At 46.1% G+C, this 23,971-nt stretch overlaps 1 protein-coding gene across 1 annotated transcript; it reads left to right on the top strand.

Moving 5' to 3' along the window:
• Positions 1-4,543: 4,543 nt before the first annotated feature.
• LOC144275620 (T-box-containing protein TBX6L-like) lies at positions 4,544-20,866 on the top strand. Its single transcript, XM_077835015.1, has 9 exons — positions 4,544-4,559; positions 9,866-10,010; positions 11,378-11,480; positions 12,651-12,815; positions 13,487-13,633; positions 14,293-14,363; positions 15,491-15,582; positions 19,779-19,974; positions 20,440-20,866. Exons 1-9 carry the CDS (start codon positions 4,544-4,546, stop codon positions 20,864-20,866), a joined length of 1,362 nt encoding a protein of 453 aa, XP_077691141.1.
• Positions 20,867-23,971: the final 3,105 nt, after the last annotated feature.

Genomic DNA, 23,971 nt, shown 5'->3' with positions numbered 1-23,971 from the left:
GCCAGCCCTTCACATCTGATTTCTCAGTGAACAGCCTGAGGCACACTGGGGACAGACAGACAGAGGGTAATGTGTTAAATTCCACCTTGGCGGTGGTGAATTTCATGGGTTTTGCTGCTATTAGCCACACTTTCTAGCAATTATAACAAGTTCACTTTTCTTCCCTTTTTAAATCCTCTCTATCTCCTAGAATGGCTGAGAGCGCACTAGCTGTTAACTAGTAATTGGTAATTAATGACTCCACCTCCCCATCAATCAGCTGGGAGGAGATGAAAGGAATGGGCGTTTGCAGAAAATATATGTTGCCAGAAATACCAATACGGTGCGTCCAGATGAAGCAGACGAGGGAGATAGTGCAATGCCTTTTATTGGTGTATGCAGTAAGTCCTGATACATTGGACAGTCTGGTGGTGCACTTGTCTGAAATCCCCAGTGGAGCTATTGCTGTGCAGTTGTTGACTGAGGTCCAGCTCACCACTGGACCCTCTTTTCTCTTTCTTCTCCCATCTTCTGCAGTGATGGCATATCTCAGGCTCTCAGAGCCCAGTCAGTGACTTGGGCTCATGGGGCTTGGGCTGTGGAGCAAAAAATTGCAGTGTAGATGTTTGGGTTCATGCTGGAGTTTGGGCTCTGTGACGCTCCCCCTTCCCAGATTATCAGTGCCCAGGCTCGGGCAGTCTACACTGCAATTGTACAGCCCCACAGCCCGAGCCCCATGAGCCCAAGTCAGCTGATCTGGGCCAGCTGCAGCCATGTCTGTGGGTCTTTTATTGCAGTGTAGACATATCCTCTGGTTACGGCCCTCATATGCCTTTCTATGGCAGAAAAAGTGTCACTAGAAAAACAGGGCTGACAAGGAGGATTCAGTGGCTGCTTCCCCCTTATCAGTGGGGAGAGCAACAAGAGTCATTTTCAGTACTGTTCTGCTTGCTGCTGTGTCACTGGGGCTGGAAGAACTGAAGTCTTCAGATCTTCTTCATGTTCTTTTTAACATACAATTGAGGAGTCTCTGTTGTTCCTTGTCCCAAAGCTGCTTCTATCCAGAGCCTCCGGAGCCACAGTCAGCCTATACAGGGTGAGGGACCCACTCTTGTCATTACCTGTCTATTTGGTTTATTTTCCATGCTCTCATCACCTTTGCCTAGATTTCAGGAGATAATATGCCCTCTTCCCTATGGCAGGATGAGAACAAGGGGACCACCGCTTACCAAAGAAATCAGAGCCAATGCAAGTCCCTTATCCTGAACAGCTTTGCAACATCTGTGCCTCTTAGGGCTTGTCTACACCTGCAGCACTGCAGCGGCACAGCTGGAGCTGAGGCGGGAGATCTTCACTTGCGCTGAGAGGCAGTAGCTATGTCTACATGGGACGGGGGGATTAGGTCAGTATAATTACGTCACTCAGTTATACCAATAGAAGTTAGTAGTGTAGACCAAGCCTCACTCTAGGAATAGGCCCCAGATCTTGTGCCCCCCCGCATCCATTGCCTTTACCCCAAGGTCATCCTTCCTTTTCCCAAAACCGAGTTGACTCTCCTTCCCCATAGGACCTTCTTTCCACTGCCAAACAGTAACCTCCCTTTAAAGGGCTGAGCTCCCCAATTCTAGAGATGTCCCTAGCTGTCCTGTGCAGGGGAAAAATCTGTGGTCTTCTGTTTGACATCCTCCCGCCCCCATCTTAAGGGGCAGTCAGGTAGATTGCTCCTGGTTCTTCAAGGGACCTGACCAGTAAACTAACCCTTCCCACAAAAATCCTCCTCAGGTGAAGTTTTCCCAGGCGTCAGTAACCTGTCACTCTACAACTACTCAAAAAACATTCTTCTTGATCTCACTGTGCTAAGGGCTGGCACATTACCCCTTCAGGACTGGGATGCCCCAGAGTGCAATGTGCTCCTAGAGATGGCCCACACTCCCATGAGAATAGAAATCCCCCATCAGCCTAGCACATTCTTGGGCACCTCAGCTCCAGTGTGTTAAAATTCCCCATATGTAGCAGAAACAAGAGGAAGGTTCCTGGGCTTACCAGTGCAGGAACTGGGGTCTAGGGTGGGGTTATATATTTTTATTTCCAGCCCTTAGATAAAGTGAGGCAAGGAGCAACATTTTCAGTCTCAACCCACAGAAACAGAAAGACACCATTACCAGTGCTGTCCAGTTTTCAGCAATGCAAAGCACAATACGCTGGTCTTGGGCAATGGGGTAGTGATTACAGAAGTGGACTGCAAATGATGTTATTTGAACCCTTTCTGGGCCAAATCCTGAGGCCTTGATTCAGTGTTTACTCAGGAATCACTGGGGAATTTTGTCTGAGTGTAAGGGTCTCAGGATTTGGCCCTGTGGTAATAAGAGTTTGGATTTTCATCCCTACAGAATGTTCAAGATTTGGATCCATTCATATCATTAGTGCTGTGTTGGGGTAGAAGGACCTACCTACCATAGCCAAGTTACTGCAGATGACAATGAGTTGCAATAAAGGAGAAGAGAAAAATCCCTTTTATTAAAACCAGAGCAGGCGCTGGTTACATCCTGAGATCTAGTCGTGGTGTGTGTGACTGAGATAAGTGTAAATAAACTGAGAGGAGGGGAGTGGCATACTGGGGTTCAAAGATAAGTAATCTCAGGCTCCTAACTACTATTGCTGAAGGTATCTTTTATCACGATTTAATTTATTTCTGAATTAATATTAACTATGCTAACATCCACTTTAAACAAAAGCCCAATAAAGGAATAGGCATGTTAAAAATATGTATTTCATGCACCAAACTAAAGGTCTGGTCCTGCTGCCATTAAAGTCAGTGACAAAACTTGTGTCTATTTCAGAGGGAGAAGGATCAGACCCTAAATCAGCTACAGCAATCTAATCATGCCATTTGAAATTAATAGAAGATTGGAACACAAGAGTTTGCCAATGGAATCAGACTCTGGTCCATCAAGACAAATATCCGGCCTTGACAGTGATCAGTATTTGAGCCTCCACCCTTAGCCCCTAATATACATAGCCAATAATGCAATGCTGTACATGGATGCAAAGAAATCCCTTTCTTGGCTGTGTGGTGGTCAGTTTATGTCCTGAAGAATGAGAATTGATTAGCCATCTCTTAGCACTTGTAAGAACAAATGTTATTGGTCACACTCTCAGGATAAACTCATTAAGGGCCAAACTTGAAGTCATTAGTTTCTACTCAGCCTTGAATTCAGTGACTGAATGAATACAAACACTGGATCTTGTATTGTCTACACTTAAAAGGTTACCCTGGTGTAGAATTGTTGTAGTCGTGTTGATCCCACGACATTAGAGAGACAAGGTGGGCGAGGTAATATCTTTTATTGGACCGACTTCTGTTAGTGAGAGACCAGCTTTCGAGCTTACACACAGCTTGTCTCTCTCACCTACAGAAGTTGGTTCAGGAAAAGATATTACCTTGCTCACATAGAGATGCAGTTAATACCAGCAAAATATTCCTTTTGCCAGTAAACTTATACTAGTTCACCAAGCAATACGCACTATACAGACCAAAGGACTTTTTTGCTAGTATAGCCGACTCCACACTTTTGCCAGCATACCTATGTCAGCAAAAAAACCCATACTCCTGACCAACAGAGGTGTGCCAGCAAAACCTTTGAGTGTAGTGAGAGCGTCAGGATTTGTCCAAAGAGAATACATTTCTGTTCTATCAATGGGTACAATGCAATAGAAAATTGATGTGATAAAAAAGAAAATAAATTACATTGCCGAGCCCTGTTGAAGGGACAGATATAGTCAGCAGGTAACGCTTTGGTGTTCCCTTGAATTTCTGCTGAGGTCAAATACCAATGGGGTTGAAGACCTCGACTGACAAAAGAAAAGGGATATTTCAGTAATGTGTTATGAGAGTGAAAGGTTACATCAGACAGTTATTTCATTCATCTTAGGGGAATCAGCATTTTAAAAATCATTGTCTTCCTGAATTGATACAGTCCACAGTTTCAACAGTTAAACGAAACCGAATGCAGAAATCTGTTTGGGAAATGAAAGTTTGATCCAAACCCCAAAACTGCCAGAGGGAAATCTCCTCTGTTGTCTGCAATTAAGTTATTTTTTGTAGGTACATCTTCAGCTGGCATTTTTGGTCTTGTCTCTATTTGTTTAAAAGTGTGTTAGCAGTAAATCAAGGTGCATTTCCCCTGTAGGGTTTCCTGTATGTCAAAGCCATGTTAATTCTCTTTGATTTTCTTCCCTCAGCCCCAGCCATTGCTGCAAATCCTTCCTCTCTTTGTCCCTTTGGACATCAAAGGACTGCAAGGGGACAGCCCTGGGGAGAAGCTCCTCCCTGCGCATTAGCCTTCATAAAACAGGAACTCACCTTGGCTAGCTTAGCTTGGAGTCCCATCCTAGCCCCAGTCACTCTTGACACTGGATCACAGAAGGGTGCTCGCTTTCTTTGGGAAATCAAGCCTTCTGATTTTGAACTGGACTGTTTTGGTTTTCATGATATAAGAGTTCTGGTGGATCTCTCTCCTACAGTGACTTTCACAACTTCTCTGGCTTCACAGTACATGGAAAAATGCAAGCTTTACCTGGTAGGTGACTCTTCCATGTCTTAGTGTGCGGGGTGGATCTAGAATTGTGGTAGAGGTGGGCTATAATTTTTTTTAGATGGAGGGGAAGAAGCATTACTCACTGGGTCATCAGCATTTGTGGGTAACATTGAGTTTTCTAAACCATCCCACAGGAGCAGAGGACAAACTGAGGTTATGTCTGCTCCCTGTGGACATTTGAGATCTCCTGTCACTTTTTGTAAGACTAGTAGGGATTTGCCTCAATGTCTTTGCCCAAAATTCCCCAGTCACCATTGACTTGTACAGTGTGAGCATATGCAGAGGGCTGCTGATGCTGTGTGTCCGGTTTGTGAAACACCTTGGGTTCCTTTGGGATGAAAGGCCCGATAGAAATCTAAAATATTTGTATATTATGTTGTTAAGGGGATAAAGACATTTCTGATTTGTATTACACAGTCAGCTTGGTTTTGGATTTTCTCTGCCTTCCAAGAATGAAAGCACCAGGCAGGCATATGTCATGATCTCCATAAGCTTTCATTCCCTGGGGGGCAACATGTTGTTTCTTGTATTGATTGCCAAGGATTTTTATTTACGTACTTTTTTTATTTCTGTTCATCAGTCCTTTTTAACAACACCATGTAAAATCTCTCTAATTGTGATGTAAACAGATTGTGTGTAATGGCGGGTTAGCACTGGGAGAACAAGGGTCAGATTCTGATCTCAGTTACACTAGTGTCAATCCAGAGAGAACTCCATTCAGTGATGTAACTGGGACCCAAATGAATGTAGACCTAAGGTTCTGCACTTTGGATGAGGGCTGCAGATCATTTACCCCTTTGGTGTACGCATTTCATGTACACGTTTCGAAAGGCTAGCTATCCTCTGCTTCCCTTCCCCACCCCCACACTGTGCTGATTCATTTGGAAGAGCTTAGGTAGATATGTGACTCAAATAATTTTCATCTCAACCGTAGCTGTTTTTTAAAAATCCGCATTGTAATTAATATTGGAGTATAATAGTGATTTCTGCTACATCTAGCAGGACTTTGACTTTACAGATATTGGATGTAGAATGAAGGGAATAGTCTATCTTATACCATTGTATCTAGCTAAGGGTTCCAATTTTAAAAAAATTATTTTCTCATATAATTCTTTGTATCACACTGCACTAGAAATCAGAAACAGTCCTGATGACCAGTGAGAAATAAAGCCATAGCACTTATGAAACACTCAATGTGGGACTGGATAAACTGTGATGAACCTTCCACTCTCCCGAGTTTTTGCCAAAAGCATTGCAATTCCAGGAGATTGAGAGCTCTCCCACTTAATGAATGGGGTGTTTCTATTGTCATTTACAAGCCTGGGAGCCTTTTGGGGGGTCAGAATTATTGACAAGATTTCTTTCACAGATATGGTCATTGGAGAAGAAATCCTTATCCTGTGTCTTACTGGAGATTTTCAGGGCACGCAGACCCTGTCCTATACATGTCACAGGAAATCCACCACAAACCTTCCAGTAGCTCAGCACTGTGGCATGTTTAGGGGATTCACTGAAGAAGGCTGGATTACTTTCTGGCACACTTCTCTAGAATCTTCCATCCACAAATCTCAAAGCACTTTACAAATATAAACTAAGCGTCCCCCCATGAGCGAGAAAGTTTCTTTTTAAGGTTATGAGCTGGTCCCATATGGGCCTTGCACTTGCAAGTTACTATTTGAACAGTGTGTGTCAAACCTTTCCACAAGATGGTTCCATTCCAGTATCAAGGCATGGTCAGAAGGGAAATAAATGTTTGGCTGTTTGCTGATTAGAGATGGGCAAAAACATGGTGGCTTTGGTTTTGCAAAATCAGACTGGAGGCTAGATCCTGCAAATAGCTCTGCATCAGCAGACCCCTGTGCTTGTGTGGAGCCCCACTGGGTCACTATGTGGATCCATCAGTAGAATCTATCATGATTCAGATCCAGATCCAAGCACAGACCCACCCTGTCTCTGAAACTCCTGCCCCTTTCAGGTATCTCAAGTTTGGGCACCCAAAAATTGAGGCACCAAAATAATGTTTTACCTTTTAAAATCTTTGCCCCACTGCTGATTATAAATATGGCCTTGCTGCTGTTTTCTATAGTATTTCACTCATTGTGGGTTCATTCCTATGGAGCCTGATTCCGAGATCTGTATTTGGTTTTTAATTCAATAGTTATTGAGGCAAAACTCTCACTGAGTTTAATTCCCATTGACTTCACCATATGTCTTCCATGAGTAAGGACTTCCAGAATTTTTCCCAGTATCTCATTTGCTGGTCTTGAATTTGTTTACAAAAATGCTAACTGTAGAATACAGTTGGGGAAAGGAATTATTATTACCTATCATTTGTAATCTATAAATTCAATCAAATCTGTTTGCACGTATCTGTTTCTGGACAGTGGCTTGTTGAAAATCAGCCCAATTTTATTGTAATTCCTTTTGATATGTGCTCTGCACTGAACAACAAAATGCACAATCTCATTGCAGCTTTCATGTCTCTGCTAGAGGATATGAGAAAAGCCTTAGTAAGAAGATGTTAACAGGCTAATGTTAGTGAGCCAATTAGGTGTCACTTCTTAGCCAGTTCATTAATGTTGGATCAAAGCAGAAAAAGTCTAAGGGTGGAGGGCCCTTTTTTCTTTTTTTTTTTAAACACCTAAAGGCCTTTGCAAACTGTCAGAATTGTTTTTAAATGGTGTTTGTATCCTAATCTTGTGGAAACAACCTGTTTAGTTTGTACTGGACTTCTTGCATGGAAAGATGTATCCTGAAAAGGGTCTGCTTTCCCTGGAAATAATTGGCTACTTTGCATGTGTATTTGTTTAAAGATGTTGCTCAGGAAAGTTGTAATGAGGTGATAAATTCCCTTGTTTCTATATAGGACCTGATGCAGGCTGAGACAATCCTCTGTTAAAATAAATGGCTGTGGATGGCTGATAATGTATCACTCTCTGTTAAGCAAAAGTGGACCTGCTTTTGTTAACTTGATAACAGCATTGCTGTTCTGAATACCTTCAAATGAAGAGTCACAGATATTTGATTAATACCAACATTATCATAAGACCATGGGCCAAACCCTGACCCGCCAGAAACCAGTGGGGTTTTGCCGCTAACTTCAGTGTGGTCAGGTTTTAGACCAAGGAATGGAATTGGGCTTTGGGTCCAGACTTCATCAGATAGCATTAGTGATCCTGTCTACAGTGTATTAACCTGTGTATTATATAACTTTAACATTAGCTTTAATAACATTTATAATTACTGTGATGGGGGATCACATTTCACCACAGTAGCCTTTGACATGACTAAAATGTATTTTGGTCTTATAGTGTAAAGGGGCTGAATCATGTTTTAACTGTTTCCAAACTCTGCGACAGCCTTGTACTTAGGGTTGTTACACAGTTCAGGAACAAAGTTTAAAGCACAGTTGAATTCGCTATACTCTGCAAGACCAAAACATTCCCTAACAATATTGGGCTCTATTTTGTCATTACCAGGTCCCTCAGAACAACAGGAATTAGAGTGTATGTCAGACCAGTGTGGGGAGAACATCCCCAAATGAAACAAAGTTATGGTGAAAAATTAAAATTTCATTTCATGGCAAGCAAGTGAGCTTTATTTTCCCACAGTCTACAAATACTGAGCAAAACATGCCTTCATCCAAAAACTAGCCATGAGGTGCATATAATTTAGAAGGTAAACTAGCACTTCTGCAAAGAGCAAAAAGACCTTTCACATCCCAAAGTTACCTTACGGGGGAAACCGTCAGGTCCAGACATGCTCTCCCAGGTGTTTGGGCTGAAATATAGGAAGGGAAAAAGCAACCAACTTTTTGTCTCTCTGAAAATATGAGTTGTGCCATACCTTCCCAAAAGTGTTTGCATGATTTGAGATCTCTATTAAAAAAATTCAAAGGGAATTACTTAGTGATCCCTTTGCTTCTTGCCTATTTGACTGCCTCTCAGTCTCTGTGAAGTCCCATATCTCTGGCTTTCTTGTCACTCACCTGAATTTAAAATTTTCTGTAAGAATAGGATCCCATCTGTGGGATAGATTCCTGCTCAGAGGTCCATATGGCTCAGGAACATAGTTAATCCCTGACTGCACTATAAAATGGAGTCATATTGCGAATGACTCCTCTGGCATGGTTGAAGTTGTATTGCACATGGGACCATTCTCCACCCTTTTAACTGACTTCCTAGCCCTAGCAAATACGTTTCAAAATGGCCTTCCATGGTCTAGCTCCGCCCTCCCTTTCTGATCTCTTGTCTATCTACCAACTTCATTCCTCAGGTTTGGCTCTTCTATCTGTCCTTTTTTCACTGTCCTCTGGGATTGCTTATGTCACTTGTGCTGCCCCGTCGATCCAGCATTCTCTCCCCTTCCCCTCCCCCTCCATGCCACTTAAAATCTTCCCATTTTTCGTAGTTTTCAATTTACTATCTCTCTATAAAATATTTTGTGTGACCGTGATTACATATTTCAGAGTAACAGCCGTGTTAGTCTGTATTCGCAAGAACATAAGAACACTGGTAGAGTGAAATGTACAGCATTGTGGATCCCCGTCCGAGTACTGAATAAAACAAGTAAACTTAGCATGATGTACGGCAGGGGGAGTCAATTATTTCTTGTCAAGGTCCAGATTTCTTGGTCCAAGTATTGTCAAGGTCCAGACTCTAGAGAAACATTTTTCACATGGCAATAACAATAAAGGTAAGAATAAGTAAGTAAGTAAATAAATAAATAAAAATATTTTGCATAATAGCATCTGGTGGTCTGGATTTGGCCTGCAGTTTGCCAATTGACTACCCCAATGTACGGAGCCTAAATCTCGACCAACGAGGATATTGCCCCCTGAAAAACAACTTCAACAGGCAACCTGTCTGTTTACTGAGCCAGGATAGCCAAAGGTCTTTGCAGGCAAGTTATCTCAGTGTAGCCCATTGTGACCACACACCACACAGAGACTCCACCGTTGTTAGTGGGAATAAACCAGGCATCTACAGCACTAAAAACGTAGGTTTCTGCTATCGGAACTAAAGGAAAGCTCCCTAAGCTGTGATATAGAAGTGGTTGAATAGTTCTGGGAGGCCAGTCACGAGGTGGAGTGGTGACGACGTACACTGGATGAGTCTACTACGTCACTATGTGAAACTCTGCAACTGGACACTTTCAGGCACTGACACTGAGAGGCACTGGTATTGATGCTGATTCCCAAAGCTGTGTCTCCTGAAGCATTATGGTGCTATTTCATGTTGACTTTCCTCCTCACTGTCTGAGGTATCCTCTTTACTCTCTCCTGGTAGATGTGAAAGCTCAGTGTGAGGCACTTCCTTCCTCCAGCCTGGAGTCTTACCTTCAGAGCTCCATTGTGGTTACCCTAGAAGACATGGACCTCTGGGTGCAGTTCCATCAAGTAGGAACTGAGATGATCATCACCAAGTCTGGCAGGTAAGGAAGGCCAGAAAGCAGCATATGCCCTCTCCCTGCAAACTGCATTCCAGAGCTTTCCTACGATGTCACTTTGGAAAGGCCACTCTTCGGTTGCTTTTTAAGCCGATTATATTGTTACCCTTCTCCTTCCCTTTCCCAGTTCCTTGCAGAACAAGTGCAGCGTCAGGGTTTACTGAAGGCTCATAAACTCTGAATTAGGAATATCATCCAGGTCACTGAGCATCTGGTGCCAGTGGTTAATTTTTTAATGAAAGAGGTGCTGGGGCTCAAGCAATTTTTTATTTTTATAACTGATGCGACAAGCCCGGAGATGCCAGGGGTATGAACTGCCAAGCCTAGAGGTGCCAGGGCTCAGCCCTGAAAAACGGCCTGGTGCCCTGAAAAACCCCTTTCGGTAGCTCCTGTAGGTAGCAGTTTCAGCGTTCCCTCCCCGTTGCTGTGAAACTGGCGCACAAGGATTGCGTATTAGATCCCACTTGCCTCATGAGCACATATTGATGCTGCATTGCAGGCAAATCATTTGAATATAATAGACAAAAAGCTAATCTGGGGCTCGTTGATAGACTAAAGATTTGGGATGTTCTTGATGGCCAGGTTGGGGACTTGGCACTCAAGATGAACACTGCAAAGGAAGATGAGAGCTGAATGTATGGCATTCATTCTGTGTCTGTGAACAAGAACAAGGCAAGGAAAAGACAGGATCTGGGGCCCGGGCTGCTCTTAAATTGAAATCCTGCACGCCCTGGAGTGAATGATACATTCTGGAGCTTACAGCTAGAGTATGTGGAATTTTAATTCATTGTGCAAGGAGAAGCCAGCAGAGAGGGTGCCAGAGCCTCTGAGACCTGACACAGGATCTTCAGTGGGTAGGGAGAGCTGGGAGACAAGTCCTTACAGCCTAGGGGCTAAAGACTCTTTCAGGGTCACAAAGAGGAATGGAGGTGGTGGGGACTTGCTAGGAGAGAGCTAGATAGATTTTCAAATGGGTGCCACCTACACAGAACTGTTTCTAAGCTGTTTTCCATCTCTGCTACAGTTGCACCAGGACTAGAAACAGTGTAAGCCTGAAACCTGGGCTACACTAACTTGTTCTTAAATTTCCCACTGCTACATTATGGGGGTTGTAACAGTAGGAGCACTAGAATAGACAGGCCGCCTGCAACTGCTGGCCTTTTAACCACTGTGTCATCTAGACCTGCCCGGAGCTGGATTAGACAATAGGCTGGTAAAAATGCTCACAGCTCCACTAGTGCTGTTCTCACCAGCAGTTTACCTGACAGAGAGCAACCAAGACCTAATACCTGACTGGGCCATTAAAGGAAACCCAAATAGTTTTTATAATGTCGAATTTATTTCTTCTTCAGACGAATGTTTCCGCAGTGCAAAGTCAAAGTCACTGGCTTGATCCCTTATGCTAAGTACCTCATGCTGGTGGATTTTGTGCCGATGGACAACTTCAGGTACAAGGTAAATACTTTTAAAAAATTATTCTGTCTGCTCTTTCTGCTTAGTGAAATCAACCCCTCTGCAGTGTAAAGCCTAGGCACCACTGAAGCCATCATACATCTTAAATGGGGCTTGTGTCCTGGCCCCCTGCACAGGACAAATCCATCTGTATGCTCCAAGCACTAGTTGCTCACCAGCCCGGGTTAGGAATAAATGACCCACAGAGCACTGCACATTAGATGGTCTCTGGAGGATTTATGCTTCTCTTTGAATCAGCCACCATTTGCCAGCACTGCAGCTAGATTCAGCTAGCTGCTAGAAAAATAACCTTTTTTTTAAATTTGTAAACTCTGCAAATTTCATTTTGAATCACAGACACAATAACCATGCAGCTGTTAGTTACTTAATGTTTGCAAAGTGCTTTGAAGGTAGGAGAGAGAGAGCGAGCAACTGGGGCCTGAACTTGGACACTGACATGGGAGCATTATATAGTGCCTCTGTGACAGCAGTCAGTCACGCTCCAGTGTCAGAGATCTCCACAGCAGTGGTCCCCAAACTGTGGGGTGCACCCCCATAGGAGGCATATTCAGCAACATTCAGTGGGGTACACGGCGAGGCCATGCCCAACCCCCATGGGGGGCAGGGAGGGAGTGCCACCAAGCCCCACTCCGCCCCAGCCCAGCTTCGGCCCCAGCCGCGGCTCTGTTCAGGCCCCATCTGCAGCTGTAGCTCCGCTCCGCCCCCAGCCTAGCCCTCATTCCCTCTCTGCCCCCAGGCCAGCTCTTCCCTCGTCCCCAGTTCATAGAATCATAGAATATCCGGGTTGGAAGGGACCTCAGGAGGTCATCTAGTCCAACCCCCTGCTCAAAGCAGGACCAATCCCCAGTTTTTGCCCCAGATCCCTAAATGGCCCCCTCAAGGATTGAACTCACAACCCTGGGTTTAGCAGGCCAACGCTCAAACCACTGAGCTATTCCACCCACCCCCAGCTCTGCCTTCAGCCCAAGTTCCTCTGCTGAGGAAGCCTTGGCTGTGCAATAATGGAGGCGAGATGCGGACAGACTCCATTACTGGTGGGGGGGGATGACAGGAAAAGTTTGGACACCGCTGCTCCGCAGCCTTAAGCATTGAAGCAAAGGCGCTGGAGTCATGGTTGCTTTGATACGGAATTTCCTGCTTTGCCTTCCCCAGTGGAATAAGGATCAGTGGGAAGTCGCTGGAAAAGCAGAGCCACAGCTCCCCTGCCGTACATACATCCATCCAGACTCTCCAGCTCCCGGCAGCCACTGGATGAAAGAACCTGTCTCCTTCCAAAAGCTGAAGCTCACCAACAATACCCTGGATCAACATGGACACGTAAGATGGGAGCTGGGTTTGTCTCTGCTCCCTGGAACTTGTTATCTCGGCATTTGCGGGACGGGGGATTCGGTTCCAAATAGAATGTCGGTGTCATGAGAGATTACGTGATTTGGAAACTTACGTGAAAACTCCCTTTGCACACATGGGAAATGGGCAGTATGACATCTCTGTGGGAGGGTTTGTGCTGCAGGGCCAGGGTATCTGTAGGCAGTACAGACTCTTCAGCCTACTGACTGTAGCCCCATAGGTTTGGTGGCTCTTGATGACTCAAAGCATTGACTCAGGATATGGTAGCAGGTCAAGTGGAGGAAGGCTAAAACTTCTTTCCTTCCACACTCTGTTACCCCCACTGCAAGTCCACGAGGTTTATTGCCCTAGTCGTGCAACTAGAAGATGGAGGCACCCTACTCAGAATGTGCAATATTCCCCCTTTCACCAGCTTCCAGAGATGGGCTCGGTTTATGCTGCCACATGCTGGAATATCCGAGGAGACCCCAGTTCCTGGGTTCCCTCAGAAAACATCCATGACTAAAGACCGATGGAGCTTGAATGATCACAGAGAAGACTTGGTCACTGTTGAGGGGTGGTTGGCAACTACAGAATATGGTAATAGCGAGCCTACTGAGCCAAGCTGCAAATGGAATTCTTCCTCTCTCCCTCTCCACCAGATCATCCTTCACTCCATGCACCGCTACAAGCCTCGCTTCCACATCGTTCAGGCAGACGACCTGTTCAGTGCCCGCTGGAGCATCTTCCAGATGTTCAGCTTCCCTGAGACTGTCTTCACCTCTGTCACTGCCTACCAAAATGAACAGGTAGAGTGTAGCAGACCAGCCTTCCGCTCCCTTGGAAATACCCTGTCCCTAACACCAGAACCTGCTCCCAAGCGAAAAGATCCTCCATTGCCCTTTGTGGCCCATAAGTACCCTTGTCACCCCTTGTCACCTGTGCACCTCCTGTAGAGAAATCTCTATCAGCTGGAGATGGAGGGACATTTCTCCAGCAATTTGAGTGCAGTATTGCATGGATCTCTAGCGCTGGTGTTTTAGTACTTTGCAGACTCTGAATTTATTGTATCTGACGACTTAAAGTGGGGCCTTTATTGCTGCTTAAATTGAATTTGAAATTGAAATTAAATTTTAAATTAATGTGGAGAGAAAAGATAAACCAGTGGGTAGGCACTCATCTGGCACCTGGGAGATCCAGATTCAGTTGCCTGCTCTGCCACAGACCTCCTGTGTGAACTTGCCCAAGTCACTTATTCTCTCCACACTTGAGTTCCCCTTCTGTAAAGCGAGTTGTTGTGAGGATAAATACAGGAAAGCTGCGAGGCACTCAGATGGAGACCACAGGATAGATATTTATCCATAGAGCAGCTGTTAGTGCCAGGGATCTTGCTTCAGAGTGGTACAAAACAAACATGGCACCATGGGCAGCTGCGCATTCTAATACTGGATCTCATGTCTACTTGTAGATCACAAAACTCAAGATTGACAACAACCCATTTGCTAAGGGATTCCGGGAACATGGGAAGAACACTCGAAGGTAGACACTCTCCTGACCGAATAAAGCAGTGTGTCTCAAACTTTTGTATTGGTGACCCCTTTTACAGAAGCAAGCCTCTAAGTGAGACCCACCCCCTTATAAATTAAAAACATTTTTTTTAAATATTTAACACTGTTATAAATGGTGGAGGTGAAGCAGGGTTTGGGGTGAAGGCTGACAGCTTGTGACCCCCCCATGTAATAACCCCGTAACCCCCAGTTTGAGAACACTTGAAATAGAGGATCAGCTGTAGATCACTGCCCCTGTTTGGTGTCAGCTTAACTCTAAGATATAGGTTCCTCCCATCCTCCTCCTTCCCCCCAGTTACTGTGAAGAGAAAGTTGGATGTCACCTCCAGGGAGGACTTCTGTCAGGCCTGAGGGCAGTGCTTGGGATAACAGGAAAACTTAAGAGCAAATGAAAGCAGATAGAAGAAAGGAGTGAAACTATGGATGTTTAGAATCAAAACTTTTCATGAAAATATTTACAATTTTTTTTTCATGCCTGGAAAATGCCTTGAGTTTTGGAGAAATGGTCAAAACTGATTTTCATCCAAAGAATATTTTGAAAATTTCAAGATTGTTTTTCACCGAATAGGACCATTTTTGAGTTAAATTGGGTCCACGTTCCCTCAGAAATGATCCCACTTTCAAACAAAAGCCCCACAACATTTTATGATATGTATGTATGATGTTGGACCGTTTTCACAAAATCACTGTTCAAACCTCCAATGCTGAGGTTTTCCAGTGTCACGGAGCATTTTGTAAAACTCATAATCCATTCACTGATTAGTCCTAGTGCCTGAATCCTGGTGGGGTAATTCAGTCTTTCTCCCTGATCCCTATTCTCTAGTGGCAGCCAGCATGACTAATTGCACCTCATTGGACACATACATTCCCAAGAAGTCAACACCACTGTTGTGTTGGTGCACTGCCAGCCAATGTGCAGCTTCAAAAACATGGGAGACGTCAACCACTACCCTCTCTTTTTGCAGATGTTGACGGGTACTTGGCCTTTCTGCTTCCCCCAGCATAATAGGGTTTTGTGTCTGCTCCAGAGTCCCCAGCACAGGGACCTGGGTAGGAAGGTTGCGTATGAACTGCCTCCAGACATTGTTCTTTTTGCAGGGAAGGGCGAGCCAAAGGCCAGAAACTTAGTCCAGCCAAAGCCCAGAAGAGGAAGCAGCCAGAAGAAACAGAATCTGGTGCTGAGGAATCTGGTAATATTGGCAACAACAAGCCTGGGGAGGCGCTCACCCTCAGGGACCATGCCAAGGGGAGGAAAAGAGGCATTAACACAGCTCTGCTAAAGCTTCTTTCTGCACAGGGCCATGTTCGCCAGCAGGCCTGTGAATCCTGGGCCTCAAGGGCAGGGATTTTAGAGGACACTGCAGGTCTTTTTGAGTAGAAAAGAAACGGAATGTTAACTCTCACACCTTAATTCATGAGCAAAGGGGCAGGAATATGTGGTAGTTGGGGGTATAGCCTGAAGGAGTAAGGGTCAAGTACATGGTGGCAGCTGGGATGTGGGGTCCTGGGCATCAAGGGAGAAAAGGCAGAGCAGCATGGGAGAGGTAGGTGAGGAATGAGGCAGGTGGATGGGTGGTGGAGGCAGGAGCAGCAAAGGGGACCTCAGAAAAGCTACTGTCCAATCTCTGGACAGTAGAGGTTGCAGCATTGACAGTGGGTGTAAGGAGGAGCTGCAGCTATGTGCTGGCCAGGCACAGTGGAAGGGCAGCACGCTGACTGGTGACAGGGATGGAGAGCCAACTACATTGGCTTTTTGATCTAAGCAATTTCTGACATGCCACTACAGGGTTCAGACTCAGGATAGGGACATAAAATTGTAGTCTGTTGGGCTGATCTGGCTCTTCATTAACTGCCACAAAATGGGGCAGGGGTGTGAAGCAGGAAGACCGGACCCCCATTCGAAGGAGGAATCTTTGTACTCATGTGGGAAAGAACTGGAGCATCTAGCATACAGCACGGGGAGTTCCTGTTAGGATTCGTATGCTGCTGTTTATAGGTTGCTTTTCAGAGAGAAATATGTAAGAAAACATTTGTAATACACAATAACTACCTTCTTCCACTCCAGTCAGTTGCAGAAGAGTCTCCCAGGGGATGTGGAGAAAGCCCCATTGCTGGAAACCTTTACAGTTAGACTGGACAATGGACTAGAAAATCTCCTGTAGGGAACAACCTGGCATTGACAGGAGATGGACAGTGTCACAGGGTGACACTGGCCTTGCAAGAGGCCAGTGCACCTGTGACTGGTCAACTGACTCCCAGTTGGGCTTAAAAGAGGGCAGCTGGGTCCTGAAGTGAGGAGATTGGTGGTTGAGAGCTGTCCGAGACCTGGAGAGCACAGTCAGACACAGGAGGGACGGGTGAGAGCTGCCTGAGGCTCAGACAGAGACAGGGAGCACTGGCAAGAGTTGCTTGGGCCAGAGCTAGAGGAGCCCTGTGAGAGAGAGCTGAGTTGTGAGGAGAACTGGAGCAGAACTGCTGGGAACCCCTGAGCAGCGGAAGGCTTGGACAGTGACCCCTACACAAAAGGGGAAGCTCCAGCTTGGTCAGGGAAGGCCAAACCTGGGACGTGCCCTGAGCAAGCATAGGACTCTGTTTTCACTAACAAGGTCAGCTCCCAGACTGCTGCGCTGGGCATCACAAAATGGGGAAGAGATGGCCAGCCCTCTGTGGAGATAGAGGTGGTTAGGGACTATTTAGAAAAGCTGGACGTGCACAAGTCCATGGGGCCGGACGAGTTGCATCCGAGAGTGCTGAAGCAATTGGCGGCTGTGATTGCAGAGCCATTGGCCATTATCTTTGAAAACTCGTGGCGAACCGGGGAAGTCCCGGATGACTGGAAAAAGGCTAATGTAGTGCCAATCTTTAAAAAGGGGAAGAAGGAGGATCCTGGGAACTACAGGCCAGTCAGCCTCACCTCAGTCCCTGGAAAAATCATGGAGCAGGTCCTCAAAGAATCAATCCTGATGCACTTGCATGAGAGGAAAGTGATCAGGAACAGCCAGCATGGATTCACCAAGGGAAGGTCATGCCTGACTAATCTAATCGCCTTTTATGATAAGATTACTGGTTCTGTGGATGAAGGGAAAGCAGTGGATGTATTGTTTCTTGACTTTAGCAAAGCTTTTGACACGGTCTCCCACAGTATTCTTGTCAGCAAGTTAAGGAAGTATGGGCTGGATGAATGCACTATAAGGTGGGTAGAAAGCTGGCTAGATTGTCGGGCTCAACGGGTAGTGATCAATGGCTCCATGTCTAGTTGGCAGCCGGTATCAAGTGGAGTGCCCGAAGGGTCGGTCCTGGGGCTGGTTTTGTTCAATATCTTCATAAATGATCTGGAGGATGGTGTGGATTGCACTCTCAGCAAATTTGCGGACGATACTAAACTGGGAGGAGTGGTAGATACGCTGGAGGGGAGGGATAGGATACAGAAGGACCTAGACAAATTGGAGGATTGGGCCAAAAGAAATCTGATGAGGTTCAATAAGGATAAGTGCAGGGTCCTGCACTTAGGACGGAAGAATCCAATGCACCGCTACAGACTAGGGACCGAATGGCTAGGCAGCAGTTCTGCGGAAAAGGACCTAGGGGTGACAGTGGACGAGAAGCTGGATATGAGTCAGCAGTGTGCCCTTGTTGCCAAGAAGGCCAATGGCATTTTGGGATGTATAAGTAGGGGCATAGCGAGCAGATCGAGGGACGTGATCGTTCCCCTCTATTCGACATTGGTGAGGCCTCATCTGGAGTACTGTGTCCAGTTTTGGGCCCCACACTACAAGAAGGATGTGAATAAATTGGAGAGAGTCCAGCGAAGGGCAACAAAAATGATTAGGGGTCTAGAACACATGACTTATGAGGAGAGGCTGAGGGAGCTGGGATTGTTTAGCCTGCAGAAGAGAAGAATGAGGGGGGATTTGATAGCTGCTTTCAACTACCTGAAAGGGGGTTCCAAAGAGGATGGCTCTAGACTGTTCTCAATGGTAGCAGATGACAGAACGAGGAGTAATGGTCTCAAGTTGCAGTGGGGGAGGTTTAGATTGGATATTAGGAAAAACTTTTTCACTAAGAGGGTGGTGAAACACTGGAATGCGTTACCTAGGGAGGTGGTAGAATCTCCTTCCTTAGAGGTTTTTAAGGTCAGGCTTGACAAAGCCCTGGCTGGGATCATTTAACTGGGAATTGGTCCTGCTTCGAGCAGGGGGTTGGACTAGATGACCTTCAGGGGTCCCTTCCAACCCTGATATTCTATGATTCTATGATTCTTAGGCAAGGAGGCTTGGGGAGTGGGAATGCTGCAGGGAGCCCTTGATATGAGGACATCCATAACAAGGGGTTGATCCTGGAGAGACCTTTTCTAAACAGGAGAAGGAGAGTGGAACGCTGTGAGGAGCTTGCTCGCAGGAGACCTGACTTGGGGGCTGTGATAGATGCAGGCATCTGGTGCTCTCAGGCGGATGACCTGGAGAGCGGTGCCCTGTGGCAGGGGCAAAAGGAACTGGGCACACAATGCTGCTGTTGACTCTGGGTGAGGGACCTGGAAAGAGGAATGGGAAAATGGTTCCACCTTTATATCTTTACTGTGGGTTTGCTGAGAATGGTCTTACTGCAAGGTTTGGGAGGAACTAGTGCACTGGTGTACAGGAATAAATTATGCACGGAAGCAGGCTTTGAACTGGGCTCTGAGGGTCTGTGTTCTTTTCATGGGCAAACAGAAGGAGAAACTGAGGCAGCTGTGCGTGTTGTGCTGCAGCCAGCCTCAGGAGGGCTTCCAGAGCAAGGGTCTTCCTATGACAGACACATTGGCTTAAAACAGGGATGCTCGAAATGTTCATAGTGTGGACCATATTGCAGAGATTGTCTAGTAAACCCCTCCCCTCCCACTTATGATTGCACAAGCCGCTTCCCTTCCCACTGATGATCTAATAACACTGCTATGGCAGCTACAGCTGTGGGAAGAGGGATATTAGGGATATATAGAGGGTCTTTGTAGCCACCTTTTAGTGCAGTTTAGAGAGGCGGAGGAGCCAGCCAGCCAGCACCATGTGACCAGCAACAGCTTGGGAGGCTCTAACCGCTTATGGGTCTTTTCAATCTCTGATTTCCAGCTGAATCCCTACTCTGCCTGTAACGGTCTCCAGAATCTCACACTGAGAATGAGAGAGAGATTAGAAAAACACTCGCCCTTTGTTTCTGATTAATGGAACATAGGAAGATTCCTCCTAATTATTAGACTTTTAGACTATTTACAAACGCCTTAACCCTCCGACCTCCCGTTTTGTCTGGGGGACCTCCACCTGCATCTAACTGCAAACCCACCATTACTGAGCTCTGGTTTCTCTCTTCCCCCTCTCTCCTTTTTTCTCTTTTTCTTTCCCCTGTTGTGAGTCAGATTTTGTGAAGGATGAGAACGTGGAGGTGAAGGAAGAGAGTAATTCCATTCCTGTCAGCAGCAGGTATCCCTTCTGGGTCTCAGAGCAGAATGGCAGCCACTCAATCCCTGCAGCATCACCAGCTCCAGCAGACCAAAGAGAGGCAACTGCCAGAGAGCAGCAAGTGCCAACACCTTCCTCCTACCAGACATACAGGTGAATCTCACCCCCCAGCTGTTCATCTGTAGTGGGCAGGGTCTGGGTCTGGGTCTGGGTCTGGGTCTGGGTCCGGGTCCGGGTCCGGGTCCTCCCCATACTTACTGGAAAGGACTGGCTTGTCCCTTTTGCAGCCTGACTCCTTATGGGATATTTATCCATGAGAGAGACCCAGTGCTTCCTGATAGAGAGAGGTAGGGGCAGAGTGACAGGAAGAGGGCACAGGGATGGAGGTAGGTAGATAAGCAGGAGGGCAAATACAGAAACAGGTAAGTTTAATAAATGCACTTGTTTCAGAAGGATAGCTGATGTTTAAAACTTAATGGGGAGGCAGCTGCCCCATGTTGTTGGCTTCCCCCACTTCCCTGGATCAAGCTTTGAACCACAAACAGTGTTGGTTAATTCAAGAATGTTACGCCGGGGTAGGTTTGACTCATTCCTCTTCTCTCTACCTTCTGGGCTCAGGTTCCACGACAATGGGGATACACAGCAGGCGCCCGCTCGTGACATCCTCGCTTTAAATGAATTCCGGGCCAGATCCCACCGAGTGGATATAGCTACGGTGCCCGAGCAAGATGCCAAACAGCTGTCAGAAGGTTTCACCAACCTGCCTACACTCCCCCCTCCACTACCCACTCCACAGGACTATACTGGGATGGTCAACATGGCTGTAGACTCTGCTGGGAAACCAGGGGCCCGAGGTCCAATGTACAATCCATATGGCACCGAGCAAGGCCTAGGCCAATGGATGGTACCTTCCCACAGCCAGTACAGGGCAATGAGCTATTCTCCCTTCTCCACAGATTATAATACTCAAGGGGCTTCGGGGCATGCCCATGGGAGCATGGCAGACTGGAGCCAGTACCCGTTGTTCCCCTATGCCTGCTGGTGAAGGGGAGGATTCTTCCCAATGAAAGAACTCAAAGAACATTGTAAGGAAAACCACTTTAAAATTTGCTCTGGGATTGTCACCTTGTGGCCCTGCCTACAGTAGGCAAAGAGGTGTTGCAACAAATCGTAGGCTGGGACACGTTTAATCTCGCAGCATCCGTTCAACAACTTGCGCCCCCACTCAACAGCCATCCCAGACGTTTTTCAAGTGCTGGTTGTACTGGTTGGTTGCAACTCCTGCATTAGTTCGGGTCTGTCTGAATCAATGTATTCTACAATGCTGTCTCCAAAGTGTGGATGGGAAGTCACAAGCATTGCAGCTGCACTGGTTCAGCCAGCTTCCTAACTCTCTCCTACAATGCATTTGTATCTTGCGTTTGGAAATTACCCAAAAGCCCCTGCTCCCAGAAGAATGCTAGCCAGGGGACATATGCCTAAGGTGTCACAGAATGTACCACAGGTGGACTCACCAAAACAGTTCAGCCATAAGCATAGTGGCTGTGTGGATGCAGACATCATTGCAAGGACATGCCAGACAACCAACCTGTCAATGTCCCTGCAGTGGTTTCTTCACTTTGTGTGGACAACCCCATTAACTAACCGTAGAAAGGACAGCCACAGTCATGGCCCTTTCCCTAACGCTACGTAATGGAGAAGATGCAGCAATGCGTGTGCTCCTGAAGCAGAGCTGGAAGGGTCACACAGGCAGATCCGAGTTCATTGCACACAAGAGAACAACTGCAAGTGTCTGTGTTTGTCTCCATGTGTCGTTACACCAGCTCCCTTAGCCTTACTCAGTTTGCACCTGTTAACCTAATGTTTTCTCGTCGTCCTTTTTGTTGCTATTTTCAGTTGAGCTGTTGGCGTTTGGGAGGTGCCGTGGGAATTTTTGGAAGGGTCTGATATTGACCGAAACAGGGCCATGTATGCCAGAGCTCGCTCTGTTACGCTGACCTCTCTCTTGAGGGAAGGTGTTTTTCACTGTAAATCTCAAATGTCCCCCACCTTTGCTTCTCCCACAGCTCCAGAGAAGTGGCCCGTTCCCTTGTAGTTACTGTCCTACTCCCAGTAACCTGTGAAATGGTCCTGATGAGGCACAAGCTTTAATCACGCTGGCTCTTCTGATTGGACATTTGCTTTTAGAAAAAATGTTCCAAATATAAGTTGCCTCATGCGTTTATTGTTCTGAACAGTCAGTGCCCGGCTACGGTTTCCACACTCTCCAACTATGCCATTGTGCTGCTGCTGTTTTGGAACCCCCTCTAGGAATGTACTCAGTGCAGTCGGGCAGGAGAGCAGCTGCCCCCCCTTACCTATGTGGTCCCTTCCTCTGGAAGAGCTATTCCATTACATTAGCTGCTGTAAATGGCTCGTCGCTTTGGAATTAAGGTCCTTGCATTTTACTCTGGTTTTTATTTTCTTATTTCGTTGAGTGGAGCAGCATCCCGGTGGGCCCCAGTGCAGAACCACAACTGGATAGGAGTCCCATTTGGGAGGGGCTCTCTCTTTTTCCTGTGGTGATAAACATGATTCTAGACTGACTGACATTATTTAAGACAATGTTTTCTTGTAACACTTTAAATAAACTACAGTTTAGTATGTATCGGTCAGTGGGGAGTTGGGGTGTGTCATTTGGAGTGGGTACTGGATTTCACAAAGTTGAATGGGTAAGCGTGGGGTGTGTGTGAGAGAGAGAGAGAGATGGAGCGGAGTGTTACTTGTGAGCGGGTGTGTCTCAGTCCATGTCAGGGGTTTGTATGTTTCTTTTAAGGTGTGGATGTGTTGGTGTGTGTGGTGTGTGTCATTGTCAGTGTGTGGGGGAGTCAGCATTGCGTGTCTGTAGTGTGGGGGTGTCAGGTTGTGTTTATTGCCATATTATTAAAATTACTTTGAAAAAGTAACTATTGCAAATTGCTGATAACTTAATCCATTAAACCCTCAGTGCCCAAGGACTAATGACTTTCTCATATAATTAGTGCATTGCTGATTACTTTTGCATTGTGAGTGTGAGTTTCACAGAGAGATTGAGTGCCTCCTCTAAGCTCCACGGAGTGGATATGAGATAAGCAGCAACAGAAACAAAGGCTTAACTTTGCTGCAGCCACATACATACTGCTCCTTTAGATCCATCTCAGCCCCAAATAGGAACTGGTATAGCACACGTGCTAGGGCAAGTGGATCACTAAAAATGGGGCATGGTCTGGACCAAATAAGTGCCTTGGTTTTATTTTTATCCTCCAAACTTCCCTATTTCACACTGTCCTAGCACCAGCTTAGATGAAGGCCAGGTGAAGTACAAAAGACCATCCTGCTTAGGTTGGAATAACTGATGTGAAGTAACCTCTAGCAATTAATTTGCCACCATCTTTCGAGACTTCAGACTTCTTGGGTGATCAAAATTGCTGCAGGTTTCTGTTAGTTCCTTTGAATACCACAAGGAATGCAACAGAATTTAAATGGTAGAAGATTCCGCTATTGTTCTCTCTCCCAGGAGACATTGGTCATATCGCTACCATGCTGACCATTAAAACCGGATGACAAGATGACCTTCTACATGCCTTTGCTGTCACAGACTGCTAACTTCACCTCTTTGTCTCAGTCCCCCCTTCTGTGAAATGGGGATGATGTTTTCCTGCATCACAGGGGTGGTGTTAGAACTACTTTAATGCCTGAAAAGTGCTTTGAAGAGAAAGCTATGAAGGTGAGTCAGAGTCAGAACACTTCACAAAGAGAACTGGGTAGCCCTGTTGCAAAGAAAAGGATTCCTGGGGATCTTTAGAAATAGGGACATGGCAGTGGTTCATCAAGTTGTCAAAAATAGTTCTGTGAGGGCTGGTGCCTGTGAATGGCCTACTGGTACAGTTGGTTAGTCAGACTTGGCTAACAGAACCTCCAGCCTTGGGAATATAGAACAAGGAAATCCAGCTTCATGCAGAGGGAGAGCCCTTTGTTCCTCAGTTGTCTGCTATGTAACAGGTCTACACAGTTCTTCTCAGTGAATCATTTTGGCCTAACTCAGAGCATTACATCCATTTTCCTTTCTTGCTGCTCTCTGTAGTTAGAGACTGGACAGCTTTGTTGTAATTTTATTAAGCATTAGTCTCTT

This window comes from Eretmochelys imbricata, chromosome 15 (assembly GCF_965152235.1).
Source record: "Eretmochelys imbricata isolate rEreImb1 chromosome 15, rEreImb1.hap1, whole genome shotgun sequence".
NCBI lineage: Eukaryota > Metazoa > Chordata > Testudines > Cheloniidae > Eretmochelys > Eretmochelys imbricata.
Note: the sequence above shows the minus strand (reverse complement) of the source record. Positions and strands in the feature narration are given on the sequence as shown.